Source organism: Apodemus sylvaticus, chromosome 16 (genome assembly GCF_947179515.1).
Source record: "Apodemus sylvaticus chromosome 16, mApoSyl1.1, whole genome shotgun sequence".
Taxonomy (NCBI): Eukaryota; Metazoa; Chordata; class Mammalia; order Rodentia; family Muridae; genus Apodemus; species Apodemus sylvaticus.
Window position 1 is genome coordinate 48183113 of NC_067487.1, and position 21383 is coordinate 48204495.

General features: G+C 41.0%; 1 protein-coding gene across 1 annotated transcript in view; it reads right to left on the reverse strand.

Moving 5' to 3' along the window:
* Ankrd55 (ankyrin repeat domain 55) overlaps nt 1-21383 on the reverse strand; it is a 98152-nt gene that overhangs the window by 67021 nt on the left and 9748 nt on the right. Inside the window, exon 2 of the mRNA XM_052159996.1 lies at nt 3346-3468. Coding sequence (XP_052015956.1) covers nt 3346-3468 — 123 coding nt within the window. The remainder of the gene's footprint in view (nt 1-3345; nt 3469-21383) is intronic.

Genomic DNA, 21383 nt, shown 5'->3' on the forward strand with positions numbered 1-21383 from the left:
CCAAAAATAAACAAATAAATAAATATTAAGAGTTAAATAAATGTAGAGATAAGTACAACCATTAGAGGGGAAAGAAAGGACATAATGAACAGGAAATTGAAACAGTTTGTAAATCTGAGAAATTCGTTTTACATAGTAATTTTGTAACATTACATGTTCTCTCTGACTAGTTTAAATTGATCTTGAGATTATAGCTTCTATATATATTTCTTTAGAGAACAAAGAACAAAAAATTACCTTATTAACAGACAAGGTTTATTATAAAGTTATGACAACTAAAACAAGAAATAGCCCAACAGTTTAGAAAGGGGAGTTCAGGAAGCGCTCAGACTTGCATGGAGCTCGCTGTATAACTGAGGGGACACTGTACATTGGTGGGGAGGACCAAGGTATTTAATAAATACGAGCTGACAAGCTGGCTGCACACAGGGACAGGCTTCCATATTTTCTTTCATATTGATATGTTTGCCTGTCCATTTTGTCTCTATTCCATTTGGATTAGGTTTATGCCCCCATCTTGTACCTGTGATCTCTGAATTCACACTGCCTATAGTGGCAGTTCAGTTGTGTGGGAAGCAGACATTTCTGCTGTTCTCTTAGACAAGTGCATTTCCTTTTCTTGCCTTCTGTTCTATCCTTTTGAATTGATACTGCATTGAGATTAGGTGCCGAGAGTGGGCATTCCTCCTCTGTTCCTGATTTCAGAGTCAAAAGTTTCAGCCTTTAACAACTGAATAATACTGTAGATAATCTTAGAAAAGAAAATCAGAGATGGGGTTTGTCTGTCATAGTCTTGAACTCATGACTCCCAAGTGGCTAGAACTATAGGCTCATATCACTGAACTATAGGCTCATATCACTGAACTATAGGCTCATATCATTGTACCTGGTTTTGTTCTCTGTCACATTGAGAAAGCTCTGTTTCTGTTTTCTGAGATTTAAAATTATGGATGTGTATTGAATTCTGTGAAATGCTTCTGTGCCAACTGATAGGATTTTTTTCTTCTTTGACTAGCTAGTTTATGATTTTTATCAAGTATTATTATTGATAAAACAATATTATAATTTTAGTTCATATAGCTAAGAAGTATTTTCTTGTTTTGAAAGAAATCATATGAAATTAATGCTGATTATTCTTTAAAATGTTGTAAATCGGTCAGAGAAATGGTTCAGCGATTAAGAACATCTGTTGCTCTTCCAAAGGACCTGCGTTTGGTTCCCAGCATCCAGATGGTGGCTTACAACCATCTGTACCTCTAGTTCTGCAAGATCTGACACCTTCTTCTGACCTGGGCCACCAAACATGCACAGGGTGCACAGACAAAATTCAGGCAAAACACTCAAACATATAAAAGAATTCTAAACAAAAATTAAGTAGTAGAACTTGATAAGACCATCAATGACTGAAGGTAGTCCTCTTTAAGAATTTTTAAGTTTGAATTTCCTAAATAGTTATAGGAATTCAATTTGTTTCATACTAGAGCTGTTAACAACCATTAATTATGCTTATTCCTGGTGTTTACTGTGGTATTTTTATGTATAGATACAGCAGGTACCAACAGAATCTAACCTCCTCTCCTCCAAGTTTATTTTGAGCAATTAATCCATTTAATCTAAATTTTCAAATTAACATGTGTGACGTTGTTTGCAGCATTTCTATAGGATCTGTAGTTATGTCCTCGTTTTTTTTTTTTTTTTTGTCAAGAGTAGGAATCTGTATCTCCTTCAGTTAGTTTTTCTTGTCAGTGTTGCTACAGGTTATTCCTTGTTTCTTTGTTTTTTTTTGTTTTTTTTTTTTTGCTATTGCTTTTGCTTTCAATTTTATCTTTTCTTGTTTTCTCTGCCTGCCCCCTGTGCATTTTGAGATATTTTGCTCTTCTTCCTCTAAGCTTCTGAATCGAGAACTCATACAGATGATGGAGGTGTTGGACCAATGGTGGAAGTGTTCCCTCTTGTGAAGCCATTCTGTAGTGTAGAAAGTCCCATCAGTGCTTTCCTGTGATCAGTCTTGGCATTTTGCCTACAGAATGCAGGTTTTCAGAGACTTTTCTTTTGCTCATGTCTGTTGGCATTCTGTGTTGCCCGCTCCTTCAGCCCCAACTCTGGGATATACAGGGCAAAAGGGCAATCTAGAGAACTCACCACCACGCCCATCCTTGGGTCTCAGGACTTAGCTCTTCTCTTGGTTTCCAGAGTTATTCTAATCATCATATCCAGAGTTCTTAGTTGTATTTAGAAAGAATAGAGGTAGATATGCAACCATGATGTTGTCCCAAAAGCCAAATTCTTGGCTCCCTGAAGGACAATGACACATTTTTCCAACGTCCAATTCTGCTCTTTCTAGATACTTGTTATAACTACCGGTGGTCAAAGAGAGGGCTCAGTCCCCAAAGTGCTTGCTGTGTAATCATGAGGACCTGAGTAGGGTCCCCAGAATACACATAAGAAAGTCAGGCATCATGTTTTTTACTTGTAATATTGACCCCCAAGGAGATGGAGACAGGCAGATTCTTGAAATTCACTGGCTAGCTACTTTAACTCACTGGGTGAGTTTCAAATTCCAGTGAGAAATCCTGTCTCAAAAAATAAAATGGATGATACCTTAGGAATGACACCTGAGGTTGACTTCTGCTTTTCACAACACACACACACACACACACCTACTTGACCATTCTACAAAAATACTGGAAACAACCCACTTCATAATAATAAGTATCTTAGTTAGGGTTTCTATTCCTGCACAAAACATCATGACCAAGCAGCAAAGTTGGGGAGGAAAGGGTTTATTCAGCTTACACTTCCACACTGCTGTTCATCACCAAAGGAAGTCAGGACTGGAACTCAAGCAGGTCAGGAAGCAGGAGCTGATTGATGCAGAGGCCACGGAGGGATGTTACTTACTGATTTGCTTCCTCTGCCCTGCTCAGCTTGCTTTCTTATAGAACCCAAGACTACCAACCTAGGGATGGCCCCACCCACAAGGGGCCCTCCTCCCTGGATCACTGAGAAAATGCCTTACAGCTGGATCTCATGGAGGCATTTCCTCAACTGAAGCTCCTTTCTCTGTGATAACTCCAGCTTGTGTTAAGTTGACGCACAGAACCAGCCAGGACAATAAGTGAAATCTAATAAATGAATAATAAGTAAAAGGTGCTGAAGTTCTGTGTCCAATGTCATTATGCTGAGAAATGCCAAAGGATTCTGCAGAGGCACCGACAAGGGGCCTGCAGTATCTTGTGGTCAGCCGAAAAGGATTTCATCTGTGTTGCTCATCTCAAAAGACCATCTCTGAAAGAATAAATAAAGCACTTCATCCTAGATTTTAAAAATGCACAAACAACTCACCCTCACTGTCACAACATTCCAGGATGGACGGGTCCTCCCGAATCACGGCAGTCAGAGAGTTGACATCTCCATTCGATGCTGCCTGATACACCATGGTCAGGTCGACTTCTTCAGATGAGTCACCTGCATGAACCAGACATGCTGTTAGTGTGCAGAGTAAGTTCACTCAAAGGATACCACAGACCGGATTGTCACCCACACAAACAAGTCACTAAACCTCCATCCCCAGTGAATCCAGGTAGAGGCTGAGTCAGCTTGGTTAGTCACACACTCCCTGGAAACTTCTGAAGAAAAGTGGGCCACTCTAGGTCAATTGTAACACCACTGTGTGCTGTCAAGGAGCCTTAGGACTGGACACCCTTTGACATGTTATAACTCTGGGCATTCAAGGTTTCCCAGAATTAGAGAGACCAGCAAGGGAAGAAGGCCAGCTTCTTGGTTTCAATCTATTCTTCAAGATCTGAAGCATACTTTATGCCTTCTCTTTTGCTTGTTTCTTGTTTAGAGCCAGGGTCCTGTGTAGCCCAGGTTGGCCTTAATTTTTTTATATAGCTGAGGCTGACCTTGAATTTCTGATTCTCTTACACCCAGCCCTAGAGTGTTGGCATTTGCAGATGTGGGCTGCTATGCCTGGTTTTCTGCAATTGTTGGGCATTGAAAGCATGTACTTTCTAGGGAAGCCCTCTACCAACTGAGCTACACCCACGGACCCATCACTGTCTTCTTGTCTTCTTAGTACCTCAGTTCATCCATCTTTGGGAGCGGCATTATGCTTCTCCCCCATCTTTCTCTTCCAGAGATGCTCCGCACCTTGGTCTTTCTTGACCATTATCTCCAGATGCCTTTATCCTGCTGTTGTACATGGAAGGCACTGAAGACTGGGAGGGGAGAAGGTGGAGCTCTCTTCCCCTACACAGCATCTAGCAGTAGCTGCCTCCTTCCCACCAGGAGCATTTCCTATACAGAACTAGCTCTCACGTGGACCCCACATAACCTGTCCACCACTGCTGTCCTACAATCGAAAGTTAAGCGGTAGCTTTTCCTTGGTGTTCATCTACTGCATTTATATTTGCTTCTTGTGCCTCGTTTTGCACATTTCCCCCCATCCATTAAAGCCCGTTCATTTTCAACCACCTGGGTTTGTACAGATGCTACTTCTAGAACTAAGGTTGTATAAAAACTGCTTTGAATGAGGGAACCAACTGTTTACTGTGTCTTTGTGAAGAATTGATCCAACAGATTTTACTGCCAAGGGTGACAACAGATTGTGGTCAGGTGACTGCAGGAATGCACTGAGACAGGTAAGAAGCAAGCTCTCTCGGCATGCCCCGAGGGAGGCCGTGCCAAGCCCCTCTGTCAGAGTGTTTCCCAGGCTTGTTTTCTCTGAGTGCAACTGATGTTCAGAAAGAGACTATCTCAACAGTTTTAAAGTTGTATTTTTCTCCTCATGTGGCCACTAGGACCATTGGCCCTTTGGTTCTTTGAGCTTTAGCTGGCACGAATCCTAAAGCTTTGGTTTGGTTTCTCTGTTCCAGTATTTCTGAGAAACCACTAATGATTTTTAACCAGCTAGCCGGTCCAACGTTATTGGGGGCGGCTTACTTACGACAACACTGTTTTGTAGAGTGAGTGCCTGCTTTCTAACTCGTCCACATGTGTGCTGTATTTTGAAGCAGGGTCCTCTGCTCATTTGAAGGGCAAGCGAGGGGTGTCTGGGACAAACACCACTTGTGTGCGATTGGTTTGATGACTTTGGAACCAGATACCTTGGGTACAAGCCAGACTTGGACTAAACAGCTGTGTGGCCAGTCACCCACACCTGGCTTAGTTTCCCCATCTGTAAAGTGGAGGAGATCTTGGCAACACTGACAACTGTCTCCTTTAGAAGCTCTCTCTCCCTTGGGTCGAGTGCCACTGAGTTTATATTAATCCTGTGTGCTTAATAGCAGCTAGGCATTTAGTAAGCATGTTTTAGGGCTTGCTACTTATACTGCTCCACTTAAAAATTTTAACTTATTACATGTCCCAGGTATATATTTTAAATGGGGCTCTTGTGGATGAAGGCTACTAATGAAGCCATATATCGCTTAAATTTTGTTACAAATCTTCACATAGTCAGGACATTTTGTTAAGATGACTCCCAGTGTCTCTGAGTGTGGAAATTAGGGTCCCAAGTTAAAAGATGGACCTACTTTCTAATTATATGTGTACATTCGAAGATGCTGGTAGTGGCCCCTTGGATGGAGCCTGATCGGGTCAGGAAACTGCTAATGGTGACAAGAGAACTATGGAGCTGTTTTGGGTTTTTGTTTGCTTGCTTATTTGCTTGTTTTGTTTGTTTGTTTGTTTTTTATTTGAGATAGGGTATCACTGTGTAGCCCTTGCTGACCTGGAACTCACAATGTAGATCAGACTGGTCTCAAATTCGTAGGTGATCTGCCTACCTCTCTTCCCCCTGTGCTAAGACCGCAGTGTATGCTATCACACCAGATTCAACATGCAGTTTTATAGACTGCATGCTACATAATAACATGTTCACGTTCCGTTCATGACTGATACACACAGCACCTTCACCACAATGTAGAGCTGCACTGCCTCCTAGAATTAGGATCCCAAAATTATTTTGCCAGAAGGATTTGCATATCACATTTATGTGCAAATACCCGTGGGGCCCACTGAAAGATGGCTGAAGCTGTCCTTTCTGGTGCTCAGGGTCCCCTCGCCCTGATGCTAGCTCTGCTCTGAACACTCTGGGGTGTCATCAGTGCTCCCCTTTCAAGCAAACAGCAGCTTTGGTTTATTCGACTAATTTATTCTGACCCAGAGGCGGAATATGTGACCTGGAACAGAGCTATTAAGAATTTGCATCATTGTGGCTGAGGTGACATATTCAGGGCTGTGGACCGATTAGAAAGCAAATACACTCCAGCTGGGACTGAAGAGCACTGCTCTCCCTCCGTCTCCCCCTCCCTCTGCCCTCTGCCCCTGACCTCCTTCTCCCCTTCCCCTGCCCCTCCCCCACTCTGTCCCACTGCCCATGAACTGGGAAGCTTGCTGTCAGCTTCTGAATAGAAAGCTCCTTCAGAAGAATGAAAATGGAGCAGAGCAGAGCCAGGGAAGGAAAGAACCGAGAACTTCTGACAGACACCATTTAAACCCCCAATCGTCACACCTCAGGCCAGCCGTATCTCTGGAATATTTGCACAAGCCTTCTTATTCATTCATGTGTTTATTTTATGGCTTCTCACTTTGTATTACCTTGTAGATACGTTCTAGTTTTCCTTTTTAGTCTGTGGGAGAGTTCTAAGCAAGGGCAGTTTTAGCAGTGGCGCATTTGCAAGGAACGTAAGGTATTAAATGGATATTGGCTCCATAGGAATTAGTGAACTAATCCTCTAGGAGGAAACTCTAGCTGATAACCGATTAGTACCATGTGGAGGGAGTGATGGGGCCCTTCCGTTCTGCATAGGTCAGGGTCACACTGAGATGCCAAACCTGTGTGTTGAATGTGACTGGAGGAGGCTGGGAAGAGAAAGAGGAGAGAGGCTACAATGAGGTGTCGTGAACTTCATTTGTGTATCCTGAGTGGTTTAAGAGAGCAGGCTGGTTGGTTCTGGAGCTAATTCCATGAAGTCAGGATAGTGGTCTAGTTAGTCGAGTTTGCATACACAACTTATAACTTACTGCTTTAACCATTTTTAACTTACAGTTCTCTGGCCTTAAGGCATTCATAGTATTACACAACCACCTCCACTACCACCACCACCACCACCACCACCACCACCACCACCACCACCTCCACCACCACCACCACCCATCTCCAAGCCCTTTCCATCTTCTAAAACTGTAACAATTTCATTGTAACCCCTATTTTCTCCGCTCAGCCCCTGGAAAGCAGGACTGTACTTTTTGTGTCTGTGAATCGGACTCTAGATTTTTTTATGTGTGTGGAATCAGCACTATTTCTCTCTTTGTGACTAGATTATTTCACGCAGCATAATGTTGCCTCATACATGGAGGATCATGGATCCAATTTTCCTTGTGAATGTTGAGAGATATTCTTTTCTATATATGAACTACCCATCTTTGTTTCTCTATTCATCTCTGGATGGCCACTTGGTTGTTCTTTTTCTTCTCTTCCTTTTGGCTATTATGCGTAAAGCCTCAGTGAATATGAGGGCACAAATTGCTTTGGTCGCCTGCTCTCAACTCTTTTGGGTAGAGCCTTAAAAGTAAAATTGCTGAATAATGCGATTGTATTGTTTTTACGTTCAGTTTTCATGATCAACTATACTCCGTGTGTTGATTCTTTTTTTTTTTTTTTTTTTTTTTTTTGGTCAACTTGACCCAAAATAGAGTCATTTGGAAAAGTTGGAATCTCAATTGAGAAAATGCCTCCATAAAATCTGCTTATAGGCAAGTCTATAGGGCATTTTCTTAATTTATGATTGATGTTGGAGGGCCCAGCCCACTGTGGGTGGTGCCATCCCTGTGCAAGTGGTCTTATGTGGTATAAGAAAGTAGGTGGAGTAAGCCATGGAGAACATGAAATAAGAACTATTCCCCTATGGTCTTCCTTTCAGTTCTTGCCTCTAGATTCTTGCCCTGAGTTCTGTCAGTGATGGGTTGTAACAAAAATTGTACAATAAAATAACCCTTTCTTCAAGTTGGTTTTGGTCATGGTATTTTCTATCACAACAATAGAAACCCCTACTAAGAAACTGTTTTTCAGGGCAGGTATACCATTCTATACTACATCTGCACACAGGTTCTAATTCCCCACATCATCATCGCACTTACTTATTGTGTGTGAAAGTATGTTATCTTTTATAACAGACATCCCTTTGAGCATAAAGTGGCTGAGTATTTAGTCATGGTTTTAAACTATAGATCCCTAATGATTGCCAATGTTGAACATATTTCTCATGTGCCATTGGCTGTCCCTTTATCTTTGGAAGAATGGTTATTAAAATTCTTTTCTTCACTTTGGAATAAGGTCTTTGTTTTGTGGTCTTGACCTTTGCGGACATATGAAGAACTTTGTTACTGATATTAACACCTGTATCCAGTGTTGGATGTACAAACTGCTACTACTGTATGGCTTTCCTGTTTGCAGTTAATAGTGTCTCACAAAAAAATTGTCTATATTTCTCTTTTGTTGCCTGTACTATTGGCATCATGTCCAGGAAATCTTGCCAGATCCATTGCTAGATGTTCTTTCTTTGGGCCCCTTTAAAAGTTTTATGGTTCTACACATTATGATTGGGTCTTTGATAATGCTGTAAGGTGAGAGTTTAAAATCTTTCCTGCTATTATCTTGTGTCTTAAGCACTGTATTTTGAAGCCCATCATTGAGTGATTTTAGTGTTCTTCTTTTTTGTTTTTTTTGGGTTTTGTTTTGTTTTGTTTTGTTTCGAGACAGGGTTTCTCTGTATAGCCCTGGCTGTCCTGCAACTCACTCTGTAGGCCAGGCTGGCCTCGAAATCAGAAATCCGCCTGCCTCTGCCTCCCAAGTGCTGGGATTAAAGGTGTGTGCCACCACCACTTGGCCTTTAGCATTCTTCTTAATTTAATTTTATTTGTATTTATTTTTTCAACACAGGGTTTCTCTATGCAGCGCTTACTGGTCTGGAACTTCCTTTGTAGACCAGGCTGGCATCAAATTCATAGAAATCTGCCTGCTTCTGCCTCCTGAGTGCTGAGATTAAAGGTGTGTACCACCATACATGGCTGTCACCTTTCTTAAAACCTACCTAGTCATAGATATATGGAATCATCTTTGAATTTCCAGTTCTACTCCATTCATCTGTAAGACTAATGCCTTCATACCAGTAGCACACTTTTTGATTATTCAGCTTTATAATTTGTAAAACAAGGAGAGGTGAGGCATTTCTCTAATTTTGTTTTTCCATTTGTAAAACTGTCTGAAATGTCTGGAAGTCCATTGAGATTCCATAAAAATTTTTTAGAATGAAATTTCCTGTTTCTATAGAAATGCCATTGAGTTTTTGTCAGAGATTCTACTTCTTTATGAACCGGTGACATCTTAATACACCTTTGTAGCTCAGGAAACCCCAGATGTCTGCTTGCTTGTCAGCATCATTTTTAATTTGCTTCAGCACCTCATTGTAGCTTTGGGTGTGCAAGTCTTTTGCCTTCTAGGTTGCGTTTATCTCTAAGTACTTTATTCCTTTTTTTTCTATTGTGAACAGTCTTGCTTTCAATGGGCCTTTATGCAAACAGTGCTACAATGAAATTGTTCTGGACTCCTACGCAGTCAGAAGTAACAGTGACGAAGTGACAGAGAAAGACATTTGAGTTACTAGAGCTTGACAGACATGTTCCAGGTCACACCATGAGGTAACAAGCATCCTGTTAAAGATGTGTAGTCTTGGCTAGAAGACCATTCAGGAAGTATGCTAAGAAGGAAGTCAAAGTGAACATGAAGAAGGGAGAAGGGGCATCCTACATGGCTGATCAAAATGAATTTCTAGGTTCATTCAGCTTAGAATCTGCTAGGAATCCAGCAATTAGGAACTAGAAGACTCTTTCCTAGAGGCTCCTTAGAAATGCTTAGTCTAAACCATGGTGAGTGTGGGTCCCTAGTCCTAACCTTGGAGTTGCCACAAAGAATTTCTGCAGAAATGAGAGACGATGTTGCAGATATCACAGGTACAGAGAAAAGACTGGCCGATGGTCCTTTGGGATCTAAAAGGAGGGCAGGAAAGTTTCTTTCAACAGAAGGTCACAAATCCACTTAACATCATCCAATAGCTCTATATACTTGGACAGCACATGCCCTTCTTTCCTTCCATGTAGCTTTCCGTGGATGTATATATCTGTCTATCTTCTATCACTATTTAGTAACATGAGTTCATCATATCTCTGTTGTTCTTCCCAGGGAGCAGGTTTTAAATGCTTCTTGCCTCTGTGTATGAAATCTAAACAGATAGACCTATGCACAACTGCATGCAGAGAGATGCTAAAACACACACACACACACACACACACACACACACACAGGGAGGGGGGGAGGGGACATGAAGGGAAGAACCATGGGAAGAAATACTGGCTGAATATTCTAAAACATTTTATGCGTCTCCATGCATGGAATAGAGAAAGAACCAGAAGAGCAGGCTAAGGAAATGGAATGCCTTGGTCATGTTCTGACCCGACTGTGGTTTTCAGGCTCTCTAAGGAATTGACACTGCTTATGTTCTTTGAAGTTAGCCAAGCTTATCTTCTCTTAAATGTTGAGAGCGATGTGGCTTAGTAACTTTACATTAGTAGTTCATTACTCAAAAAGTAGAGCCTTGTATGATGACCACCGTTATGGTTTAGATATAATGTGCTTCCCTAAAAGGTTCATGTACTGGGGGATTGGTATCCAGTAAGAGGTGCTGCTTTGGGAGGTTCATTACGAGGTAGGTTCTAGCTAGGGAAGTGGTGGAAGAGTGGATCCTCGGGGGTCTCTTGCTCCCAGCCCCCTCCGGATTCTTTATGATTCTTCCTTACTGCTATGAGGTGAATCACTCTGCCATACCTTGCCACCAGGATGGACGAAACCCTTTGTTACATGAGCCAAAGTAAACCTTCCTTCTTTTAAGTTGCTTTTTGACTACTTGGTCAGAGCTATACAAATACTTCAATAATACAAGTAAAGAAACAATTCAAAGTTGACATTTTGAAATTCTAAGAACTAAAGAACTGCATTTTAAAAATTCTGATCTTTAAATATTAAATGTATGCTGTGGGAAAATTAATGCAAAGAAAATATTTCGTGATTTATATATAGACTAAAAAGGTTGGCAACAGGTAAAGCCATCTGATAGATTACTCCTGAGGCCACTCATGGCATTTGAATTAACTGTGAGCATTTACAGAGGGATCTGTAGATCTTAGATTATTCTTTTGAATAGAACTGATTGCCTCTGAAGAATTTAAATATACCGAGTCATCTATAGACTCTGCATCTGCTATGCATGGCAAACTCCAGGCCATAAAGGTATAGAGTCTCTGTCCTTTAAAAGAACACAGTCCAGTGCCTTGGGCTATTATGACTAGACAGTGAAATCACTTAAAGAGATACTTTTTACAGGGCATTCTCCTGTAAAAAGTATCTCTCTTTACTCAGTGTTGGGTATTGTGGGACAGTAGAGAAATTACATCTTGAGGCAACCTAGAAAGCCCTATTTGTAAGACAATAAGGCCTTTGCACCTTTTAGGAGGTACCAGCCTTCACAGCACCATAATGGCTCCCTGTGACAACATTGCCACCCACTGGTGATGAAAAGTCTTTATGGTGTCTGGGTTCTGAGCCAGGAAATGCCAATGTTCTTGAGTATAATTGAGAGCCAGTTTGGAGCTTTCTTAACTCACAGAAACAAGTAAAGATGCCTCTCTAGAAAATACGTTTTTCTTTTGTTTTCAAAAAATATTTTGGGAGGTATTTATTTGTTGATTAATTAAATGAATACTTAATTTTTAAAAGAGGCTTGCTTATTACGTAACGCTGGCTGGCCTGGAACTCACTATGAAGACAAGAGTCAAATGTACAGCAATCCTCCTGCCTCTTTTCTGAGTGCCTGGATTACAGGCATGCTGCACCATGCCTAAGGTTTTGATGGTTTTGTTTCTGTTTGACACAAGATCTTGGTAAATAGTCCAGGCTTTCCAGGAACTCCCTGGCTTTGAATTATTAGTGAGCTTCCTGCCTCAGTCTCCCTTGTGCTGAGAATGCATGCTCTCAGGAAGCATTCACAGTGTGCTTGGCCAGTGATTCTTTAAAAGATATGGGGTTTTGTTGTTGTTTGCTTGCTTTACATATAGAACCTTTAAGATGGGGTAATTGAATTTATTGATCAATTTAGGGTATATTTCGAATGCAAATGGTTACCCACTGAATTCTTGTTGAGCACTTGATGCATTAATCCTTTGTTAATTATGCAAGTATAAATTTTATATTAATTTTATAAAGAATTGAGTTAGCCTGGCTAGCTCTGAAAACTAAATATAGGTAAGCATTATGTCAACTCCCCTTTTGTTATTCTGAAACAACTATATGACTATCTTTGCCTTATTTATTTTCTCAGGGTGGCAGGTGATAGAGTCAGGCTTTTACCATTCTGTGGGAGCTCTGGGAGGGATAAGAAGCATGTGGAGAAATAGATTTAGTTCAGCTAAAAAGGAGCAGACGCTGGTAAACATACAGCTGCTTTCAAATACTGGTAAAGAGTTTATAGTTGTTTCCTGCAGGTCCACAATGAATTCTAGTGGATGCAAACCAGAAAAGAGATTTTTAAAGAACCACAGACAGAGATGGAGTTACACTGTGAACCAGTGCTTTCTAACCATAGCCTGTATCTCAGGAGGTTCTGATCAAGCATATCCTGGTGATGCCTTTTGAGGAGACATGGGTGTTGAGTAGACTGCTGACCTCTATGTTTCCTTTTCTGATTGATACTCAACATGCCTACCTAACATCTGTGGGGAGCCAAATATTGAGTCACCTCATCATATGATTGAGTTTATCATCATATGATAAGCAGAATTGTGTCTCTTAGATAATTTGGAACCACATCAAATTGACAATGACCATTAGCTATCAAAGCTGCCTACAAGGAATTGAAATACAATAGCTTTTCATCTTTGGGATAATTATTATGCTACTTGTCTTAGGCTACTTACTTGCTTCATAAAAGCAATGAACAGAACCTAACCTGTTCTATAATTGTTCCCTGTAGGACCTTGTTAGAAGGTCCTTTGCAACAATGTACAGTTGTTTGGGCTAAATGGCTTTTCTTTTATTGAAGAAAAACAACTCTAAAGTTTAGAGACTATGAGTGTACTGGCTAGTTTTGTGTGTCAACTTGACACAGGCTGGAGTTATCACAGAGAAAGGAGCTTCAGTTGGGGAAGTGCCTCCATGAAATCCAACTGTGGGGCATTTTCTCAATTAGTGATCAAGGGTGGAGGGCCCATTGTGGGTGGTGCCATCCTTGGGCTGGTAGTCTTGGGTTCTATAAGAGAGCAGGCTGAGCAAGCCTGGGGAAGCAAGCCAGTAAGAAACATCCCTCCACGTCCTCTGCATCAGCTCCTGCTTCCTGACCTGCTTGAGTTCCAGTCCTGACTTCCTTTGGTGATGAACAGCTGTGTGGAAGTGTAAGCTCAATAAACCCTTTCCTCCCCAACTTGCTTCTTGGTCATGATGTTTGTGCAGGAATAGAAACCCTGACTAAGACAATGAGTAAGAGCAGTGTTTAATATATTGATTAGGTGTTTGCTGATTTTATTAGCATATTCTCTCCAAATTGGCAAAGTGAAGAGGGGTAGTATAGTGAAAATTTTAGGTTTCCGTTTCTTTTATAAAAAGAACCCACAGAAATATTATAAGAACAGTTTTTGTTTTAATCACCGGTGTGGGGATATGGGGCTGCCTCGCAGCAGCTGACTGTGTTTGCCTCCTGCCCTAGCAGAGGCATGCTTTTGCCAGGAGCAGATAGTTTCTGTGATTGTATGATATTTGGAACTCTAGTAACTTTTCAGAGGGACTATAAATGCTAGGGCCTGTAGAGAAGTGGGGAGATTGTTGGTTGGTGGTCATTCAGGGGAGTTGTGGCTTATTAGTACTTGTGCTCAAAGAAGAAACAAAAAGAGAGAAATCAGATTTATAGACTCTCTCCCCTCTATTCTTTCTCTTCTATCTAGTGATATAGGAGGTGAAACTGGGGGAATAAAGGGTGAGAAAAAGAAGAACCCATGAAGTTGCAAAGGCCAGCTACAAGCAGCACATCAACACGGGGTTTGAAGTTAAAGAATAATGTAGAAAATTTGATTTCAAAGGCCATAAAGGAAATTGCAGGGGATAAAGGAATGGATTTTTTTTTTTCAAGCAGCAAGCAAAAAGTTTATTGCAGCCGCTACTCGATATCCCGCACATTGCTCCCAGAGGGGATTTTCTTTTACGTTTTTTTTTTTTCTTTTCTTCATATATTTTGTTTCAAAAAAAGTTCCGAAAGACTGGTGAAGCAGTTGGAAATATTGCAGGTAGGAATTGAGGGGCCTAGGAAACAAAAAATGGCTGAAATGGGAAAACAGAAGGGGTCACTCTGCTCTTTCGTTTCTGAAAGGGTTGAGAGCTGTCTGTGCAACTAGAGAGGTTGTGGGTGGAGGAGGAAGCACCTGGGGATCGAGGAGTACTGGAGAAGAGGAGAACAAAAAGGCTCAGTCCTGGCAAGAGAGGGAGGAGAGTGGGCTTTCCTGTAGAAGGAAAGAGTTAAAGAAACTATGCCAGGAGGTTGGTCAGGTCAGAGAGAAGCTGAAAAAGTGAGAGGACATGCTGATGACACAGCCCATTTTGAGAGAAGGGGTTAATCTAGAAGGAACAGAACCACCAGCTTGAGAGGAGGGGCAGCTAGGGGTTACAAGGTCATCACCATCAACTTTCCCATATGCCTGCTAAAGGTGTGGAATGACGTTTCAACGAGACAGGATAACATCCTATTGAAATGATAGAGAGGCCATGATTTCATATGGGATGCATTCACCTTCTGTGAGACAAATTCTAAATAACTGGGTGACTTAAAATAGAATCATTTCTCAAGCTTGGAAGGTATTTGTAACAGCTATACCAGAGGCTGGTCCACAGTTTTAATGGTTAACATGGTGGGGGGAGGGGGAAGCCATGAATATTGAACATTGATATAGAGTGAAGTAAATGAATAAAGAAAAAGATCAGTTGTTGGGTGAAGGGCAGTACTCTGATGTAAAAGCACAGATTCAACTTGCTGATGTTACTATAGAACAATGTTTTTAGTGGCTTTAAGAGCTTGGAACAAAGCTGAGGAGCCCGGGGAAAAAGTCCACCTTGTTTACAGAGATTATACAAGGCTCTGGAGGAGCTGTCACTGAGTTTTTACAAAGATTGACCTCAGCAATGAACAATGCTGTACCAGACCCTGGTGCAAGACAGATGTTGGTAGAGACCTTGGCATATGAAATTTTGAATACCAAATATAAAAATGTTATTAGACCTTTAAAGGTGAGAGCAGTGGATAAAGGTAGACGAGTGGATAAGAGATACAACTGGTATTGGTTCTAACGTGGATCATACTCATCAAGCTATAGTAAGAGTTTTCAGATATCAACAATATCTGAAAATATATTTTCAATCTATGAAATATCTCAACATATTTCTATATGTTTCAATATAACAATCATCTGCAAAGAGACTGTGACCAAACTGCTAAAGATCTCAGATCTAAAAATAACTGGTACTTTAATCATGGGAAATATTTGCAACAAAATTATGAATAAGGCATCTCTATGGGCAATGGTTTTCTAAATATAAACTAGAAACAAAGCTAGGCTTCCAGGGGTGTGCAGGCAATATGGCAAGAGTTGCTATTGGACCAGTGAGTGTAGGTCCAGAAGAGATATTCAAGGTAACTTCTTACCAGTGAGAACCAGCCTTGGGGGCCTAGCTCCAGGCCCCACAGCAAAAATATAGGAGCCATTCTAGCCTGAGTGACAAGCAGACCAAAAAACCTCCACTCAGCATTGAGACTGATGCATGCTACAGCAGGCAGCTTCACTCTAGACTTGGCCACAAACATCTTACTCTATCCCCCCAAACTCAGTGTTATACGTAACTACTGGAGTTTATGGTCCTTCGCCCTCAGGGACAGTAGAGATAGTCTTAGGAAGGAATGAATTGACTTCCCAGGGATTCATTGTGCATCCAAGAATTATAGACGAAGACCTCATAGGAGAAATGAAAATAATGGCCTAATACAAAAAGAGAGGTGCAATTTAACACAGGTGATAGAATTGCTCAGCTGCTACTGTTTTCCTACATTGAAGAATGTAGGAAAAAGGCACTCCAGTAGAAATAACAGGAGGGTTTGGAAGTCCTGGAAAATATGTGTTCTGGAAAACAGCTGTTAATGATCTGAGGCCAAAATTAAAGTTGCAAATAAATGGGATTGAAATAGAAGCTGAGAGACACTGGGTTATAGAAAATACTGTGGAATTAAATCAGCCTATATACTAGAAGATGTGTTAACATAAGAATGGAAGTCAGTGAAAGTTTCACAATAGGGATACAGATTTGTTTATATTTCCACCGGAAAGGAAAAGCTGTGGCTACCATCAAAGCTTACAACAATTATATCTGAGCAGGAGAGGTCTCCTGCAAACCTGGCTACTGACCCAAAAAGCACTTAGTTCATTGAAAATTTCTCTGTTTATAATTACTGACTAACCCCAGCATAATTAATGGCTTAAAACTGAAGAGGCAAAAGTAGTGACACTTCTGTAATTTTGGTTTCTTTAAAAAACACAGAAATACTATAAAAATATGTTTTGTTTTAAACCCAGTGGCATCTGACTTGGATTTGCCTTGCGCTCCAGCAGAGGTTTTGTCTGCTGCAGATAGTTTTTGTGACTATGTGACATTTGAAATTCTGGGAACTTTTCAGAGGGAATATAATAAATGATAGAGCCCCAATAGGTCTGGCTGTTGGTTGTTCAAGTAGTTATGCTCAAAGAAAAAAACAAGAAGAAACTAGATTCAGAAAAAAAAAAAAAGAGGGTGGAGATAAAGGGTGGGAAAAGAAGAACCCATAAAGTCGGAAAGGCCAACTAACTACAGGGTCGATATAAAAAGTGAAGGCTTACAGCTCATAACCGTTGGGCTAGAGCTAGCTAAAGTGGTGGAAGAAGGTTGCTCCTCCTATAAGAAACTTTGGAAGGTGTGCCCCTAGCATCTTAAGAGTTGAAGCTGCCTTCAGCCCTCATGGTGGACAAATAGTTTAAACAAAGCTGGCTCAAACTTCACACCAGAACTCTCAGCATCCAATTACAAGATCCTGAAAAGGTGATGTCGGAAACCATTTCTTAATCCGAATCTCTTTCTGAAAATCCACCGCATTATTTATGATGCGTCATTGTGTCTCATTAAGTCTATTTGGTAAAACCAGGGTTAAGACATCCTAGATTTCAACCCTGGCTGCACATTAGGATTGTTCTGGGAATTTGCAACAAAAACAAAACAACAAAGAAAGAAACAAAAAACAAAACAAACCCTGATGTCTGAGTCCTATTCTTGGGACATTTTGATTTGAACTGTCATTTTACAGTATTTTGCTTTTTCATTTAAAAATAGCAAAATCCGGATGAGAAGAAAATATCAGCATATGATGATGCAGTGGTTATGAGTACTGACTCCTCTTAGAGGACCCAAGATAGATTTCCAGTGTCTACATGGCAGCTCACAACCATCTGTTGCTCTGTCTTGGAGAGCTGATGCCCTTTCTAGCCTCCAGGAGCCCCCTACACATATGTATGTACACATATGTATGTACACAGATACATATGCATTTAAAATATTCATACATGTAAAAGCAAATAAACAATTTTTCAAAAGTTGGTGTCTTAAAGATACTTATTTTACTTATAGGCCTGGAGGGGTTGCATTCATTCCCAGCCCTTCCTAGGATGCCTTATCTCTACCCACTGCATGAAGTCTTGGAGGGTGAAGGAGTGTTTGTGGGAGATGAGCTTGGATGTGGAGATCCAGCTGTATCAGACTGTTACAAGCATCTGTTAAATCTATTTTCCCTTGCCATTGAGACCATGAACTCTGTTTTTTTCTCCATCTTAAACTCCAAAAAAAAGAGACAGGAGTCCTATTTCCAGGTATTCTGAGTGGCAACACAAAAGATAAGGAACATTCCCAGAGAGTAAGGGGTTAACAGGTCCTAAAGGCTGTGAAGCAAACAGGGCAAGGAATAGGAGAAAGTAAGTTCCGGAAGGTGCTACTTTCTGAAGCTGGTGTGGCTTTCAGAGGTTAGAATAGGGACCCGATGTTTGTGGCTGAAGTCTGGACTCCTGTTGGTCATTGGGCCAGGGCCATTGGCTAAGTTGGTACCAGAGATCTCAAATTTCTCTCAAATGGTGTTACTTCTGTGTGTTGAGAGACTGTGACAGGATTTGAGAAGCAGAATAAAATTCTCTGAGCTCGTTTGTGTGTGTGTGTGTGTGTGTGTGATATGCATATGTGAGTAAGGGAGTGTCGGTGTGGTGATCAGACTGTCCCTTCATTGTGGTCCCTTGGATCAGACTCAGGTTGTCAGACTTTTTCAGCAAGGGTTTTACCCACTAAGCCATCATATTGACCCTGGAATTATTTTAATATTGAAATAAACAATAGCTAACAGCTTTGATCATAATGTGGAAATAATATGTTATTTATAAAGGTATAACCATGTTAATATAAATAGTTTGGAGTTTTGCCCTTTTCCATATAATATCTGATTATAAACAAGTTACCATGGCAAGAGGTTTCAAAATATTACTTTTAAAGTATGCCTAAAATGTGACTGGCTGAACTTAGCACAGCTAATTTGATCATTTACTTATTATTAGACATTTAAATACTCGTTTTGCCTCAGCCTCAAGGGAACTGTATATTAATAACTCCCCCATAACTGCTACTACTACTGCAAAAGGACTCTATAATTTTCAATGTTAACTTCTTTTATTGTTCCTAAAAGCTTTTTCATCTTTGTGGGCATTCATGAAATAGCTATGTATTTTCGTTATTGTAAGTATAAACTCTAACAGGGTGATGTCACATCGCACTACTTCAAGGCATCAGCTGGCCAGGTCTAGAGGAGCTTCCTGTGCATAAGGACGCTAACCCTTCACCCCTTAGCGAGGCTCCAGCTCTCCTCTCCCCTCTGCCACTTCTGTTCTCACTTGGCTCTGTCAGTTTTTGCTTCATTTTAAGAACAGGGTTTTCACCATTTAGATAGTCAAAACCCTATGCATACTATATTAAAATGTATAACATTGCATTTGAGGTTAGACAGGTCTTCTTGTTGGACTTTATTACTGGCTTATTTGTAAACATTTAAATTTGAGTAACATGATTTTTTTAAATTTACTTTTGTGCAATCTACTTTACCCAACTAGTCAATTATTGGGTAATTCCATTCCCTGCAGTATGGCTGCCTGGTTAGATACTAAGTCATCAGCATTTTCAAGGAGGAGCTGTGTATATCCCTGGCTATGGAACCATGACATGGAAAGCAGGGACCTCCCAGAACTGTTGTCTCTGCAGTGATTCATGCACGAGTTTGGAGATGCAGCTGGTGTCTGCCACACTCACATTCCACAGACTCTCCTGGAAGGTCCACAGTAAAGGCTCTTGGAGTTTTGTTGTTTCTTGCATAGTTTCAAATTCTAAAACTTTTGGGGGAACTTTTGGAGAAATCAGAACACAAAGCTAGGGTTAGTGAAAACTACGTCACAAGTACTTCCATGGAACACCTCCGAGTCACAGCAAAGGTGCCCACCACTACTATTGGGCTCACAGGACCTTTGAGGGCCATGCTGCTGCTGTCTCAGTAATATTTGCAATTATGAGAAACCTTTATGTAATCGGTCAGGCACTGTGCTAAGCACTCTATTCATACGATTATTTAATTCTCACCTTGGGATGTGGGGACTGCAATTTCTTTAATTTTGTGGGTGAAGGAACCCAGGTTCAGAGTAAGTGGCTTGCCCAGAGTTGCATGGGTAGTAAATGGAAAAACCCAATTAATGCTGAAGGTTCTTAGGACCAGCTCTGTCCTCTGACCCATAGACCTCATGACCTATAACCGCCCTGTCACTGTGTCTGCAATTGCCCTTTCACCAGCATGCAAAGACCCCATATGATCCATTGAACTTTGACCTTTCTTTGGTTCAGGATGGACCAAAAGAAAGGTCACACATCTCCACATCCCCACATCCCCACATTCCATTCTGAACCTTGGCAGCCTATCCCTGACACTCTACCATTGTACGAGCTTTGTGGCTCAGAAACATCATCCTGTTAGAGTGTATACTCCCAGCAGCAAAAATACGTTTCACAGCCGACCCAAAGTTGGAAGCACAGCAGTGATATTGATCACACGACAAGGGAAGGTGGTAAAGCAGGCAGCAGGGGCACAAAGCTCTACAAGTGTGTGAGAGGATTTCCTTAAAAGGTGAAGAGAGATGCCAAATAATCAAGAGATGGAAGATTCATATAGAAAAGGGGTGATGCTCTTTAAAAATTGAATTTTCTAAGCTTACTCTTAACACTGAGAGAGGAGGAAGAGGGAGGGGAAGGCACTTATGGACCATTTAAATTTGTAAACACATCATTGTAAATTCTACTGGATAAAATCAAGAATAAATTCTATTGCTACTAAAAGAATACAGCACAGGACATGAAGACACTTTGATTTGTGGCTATGTGTTAGTAACATCCTCTCCCCACCATTATAGGCTAAAGGGACTGGGTTGAGAAAAGAATCCTATGTAGCAGCAGGGAGATTGGTTTTTCTTCTACTGTGGTTTTGTAGCCCTGCCTCAATTGAAAAGGGTTGATCTGTCATGAATCCACTACAAAGAAGAGGACAACTTGAACTCATGGAGACAGCTTACAAAGGAGCTTAGATGAGTCATTTGTAATAGTCTTTCTAAGTCAACCAGCACTTTCCAAGTCAACGCTATAGGCTGGGATGGTTTCAAGGGCTTTGCATGTATTACTTCATTAAATCTTGATAAAAAAAAAAATCTTAAGGGAATTGATGTAACTATCTTTGTAAGCCTCCTATAGCCCACAGTAGCACTTCCTAGGCAATTACTGTTGGCCAGGCACAGTTCCAGGTACTTTGTGTGTGTTAATTAAGTCAACTCTTGTATCACACCTTTGTAGTCTCAGCAAGCATGGCTTACAAAATGGGAAGAACTGGGAGCCAAGACATTAAACAGGATTTGGTACCCTCTGAACATGAGCATTTGCTGTGGCTTTGATGACCACCGAGTCCCCAGCACTTCCATCACTGAGAATCTCTCTGTCCTTCAAACTCACATGTAAAGAGGGAGGGTGCGGTGTTATATGTTTAGAGTGGAAGTTAACTCTCAACTCTAAAAGTGTCATTATTATTTGAAGAAAGGGCATGACTGTGCTACCATTCCCCCCCAAACAGAAACAAACACAAAGA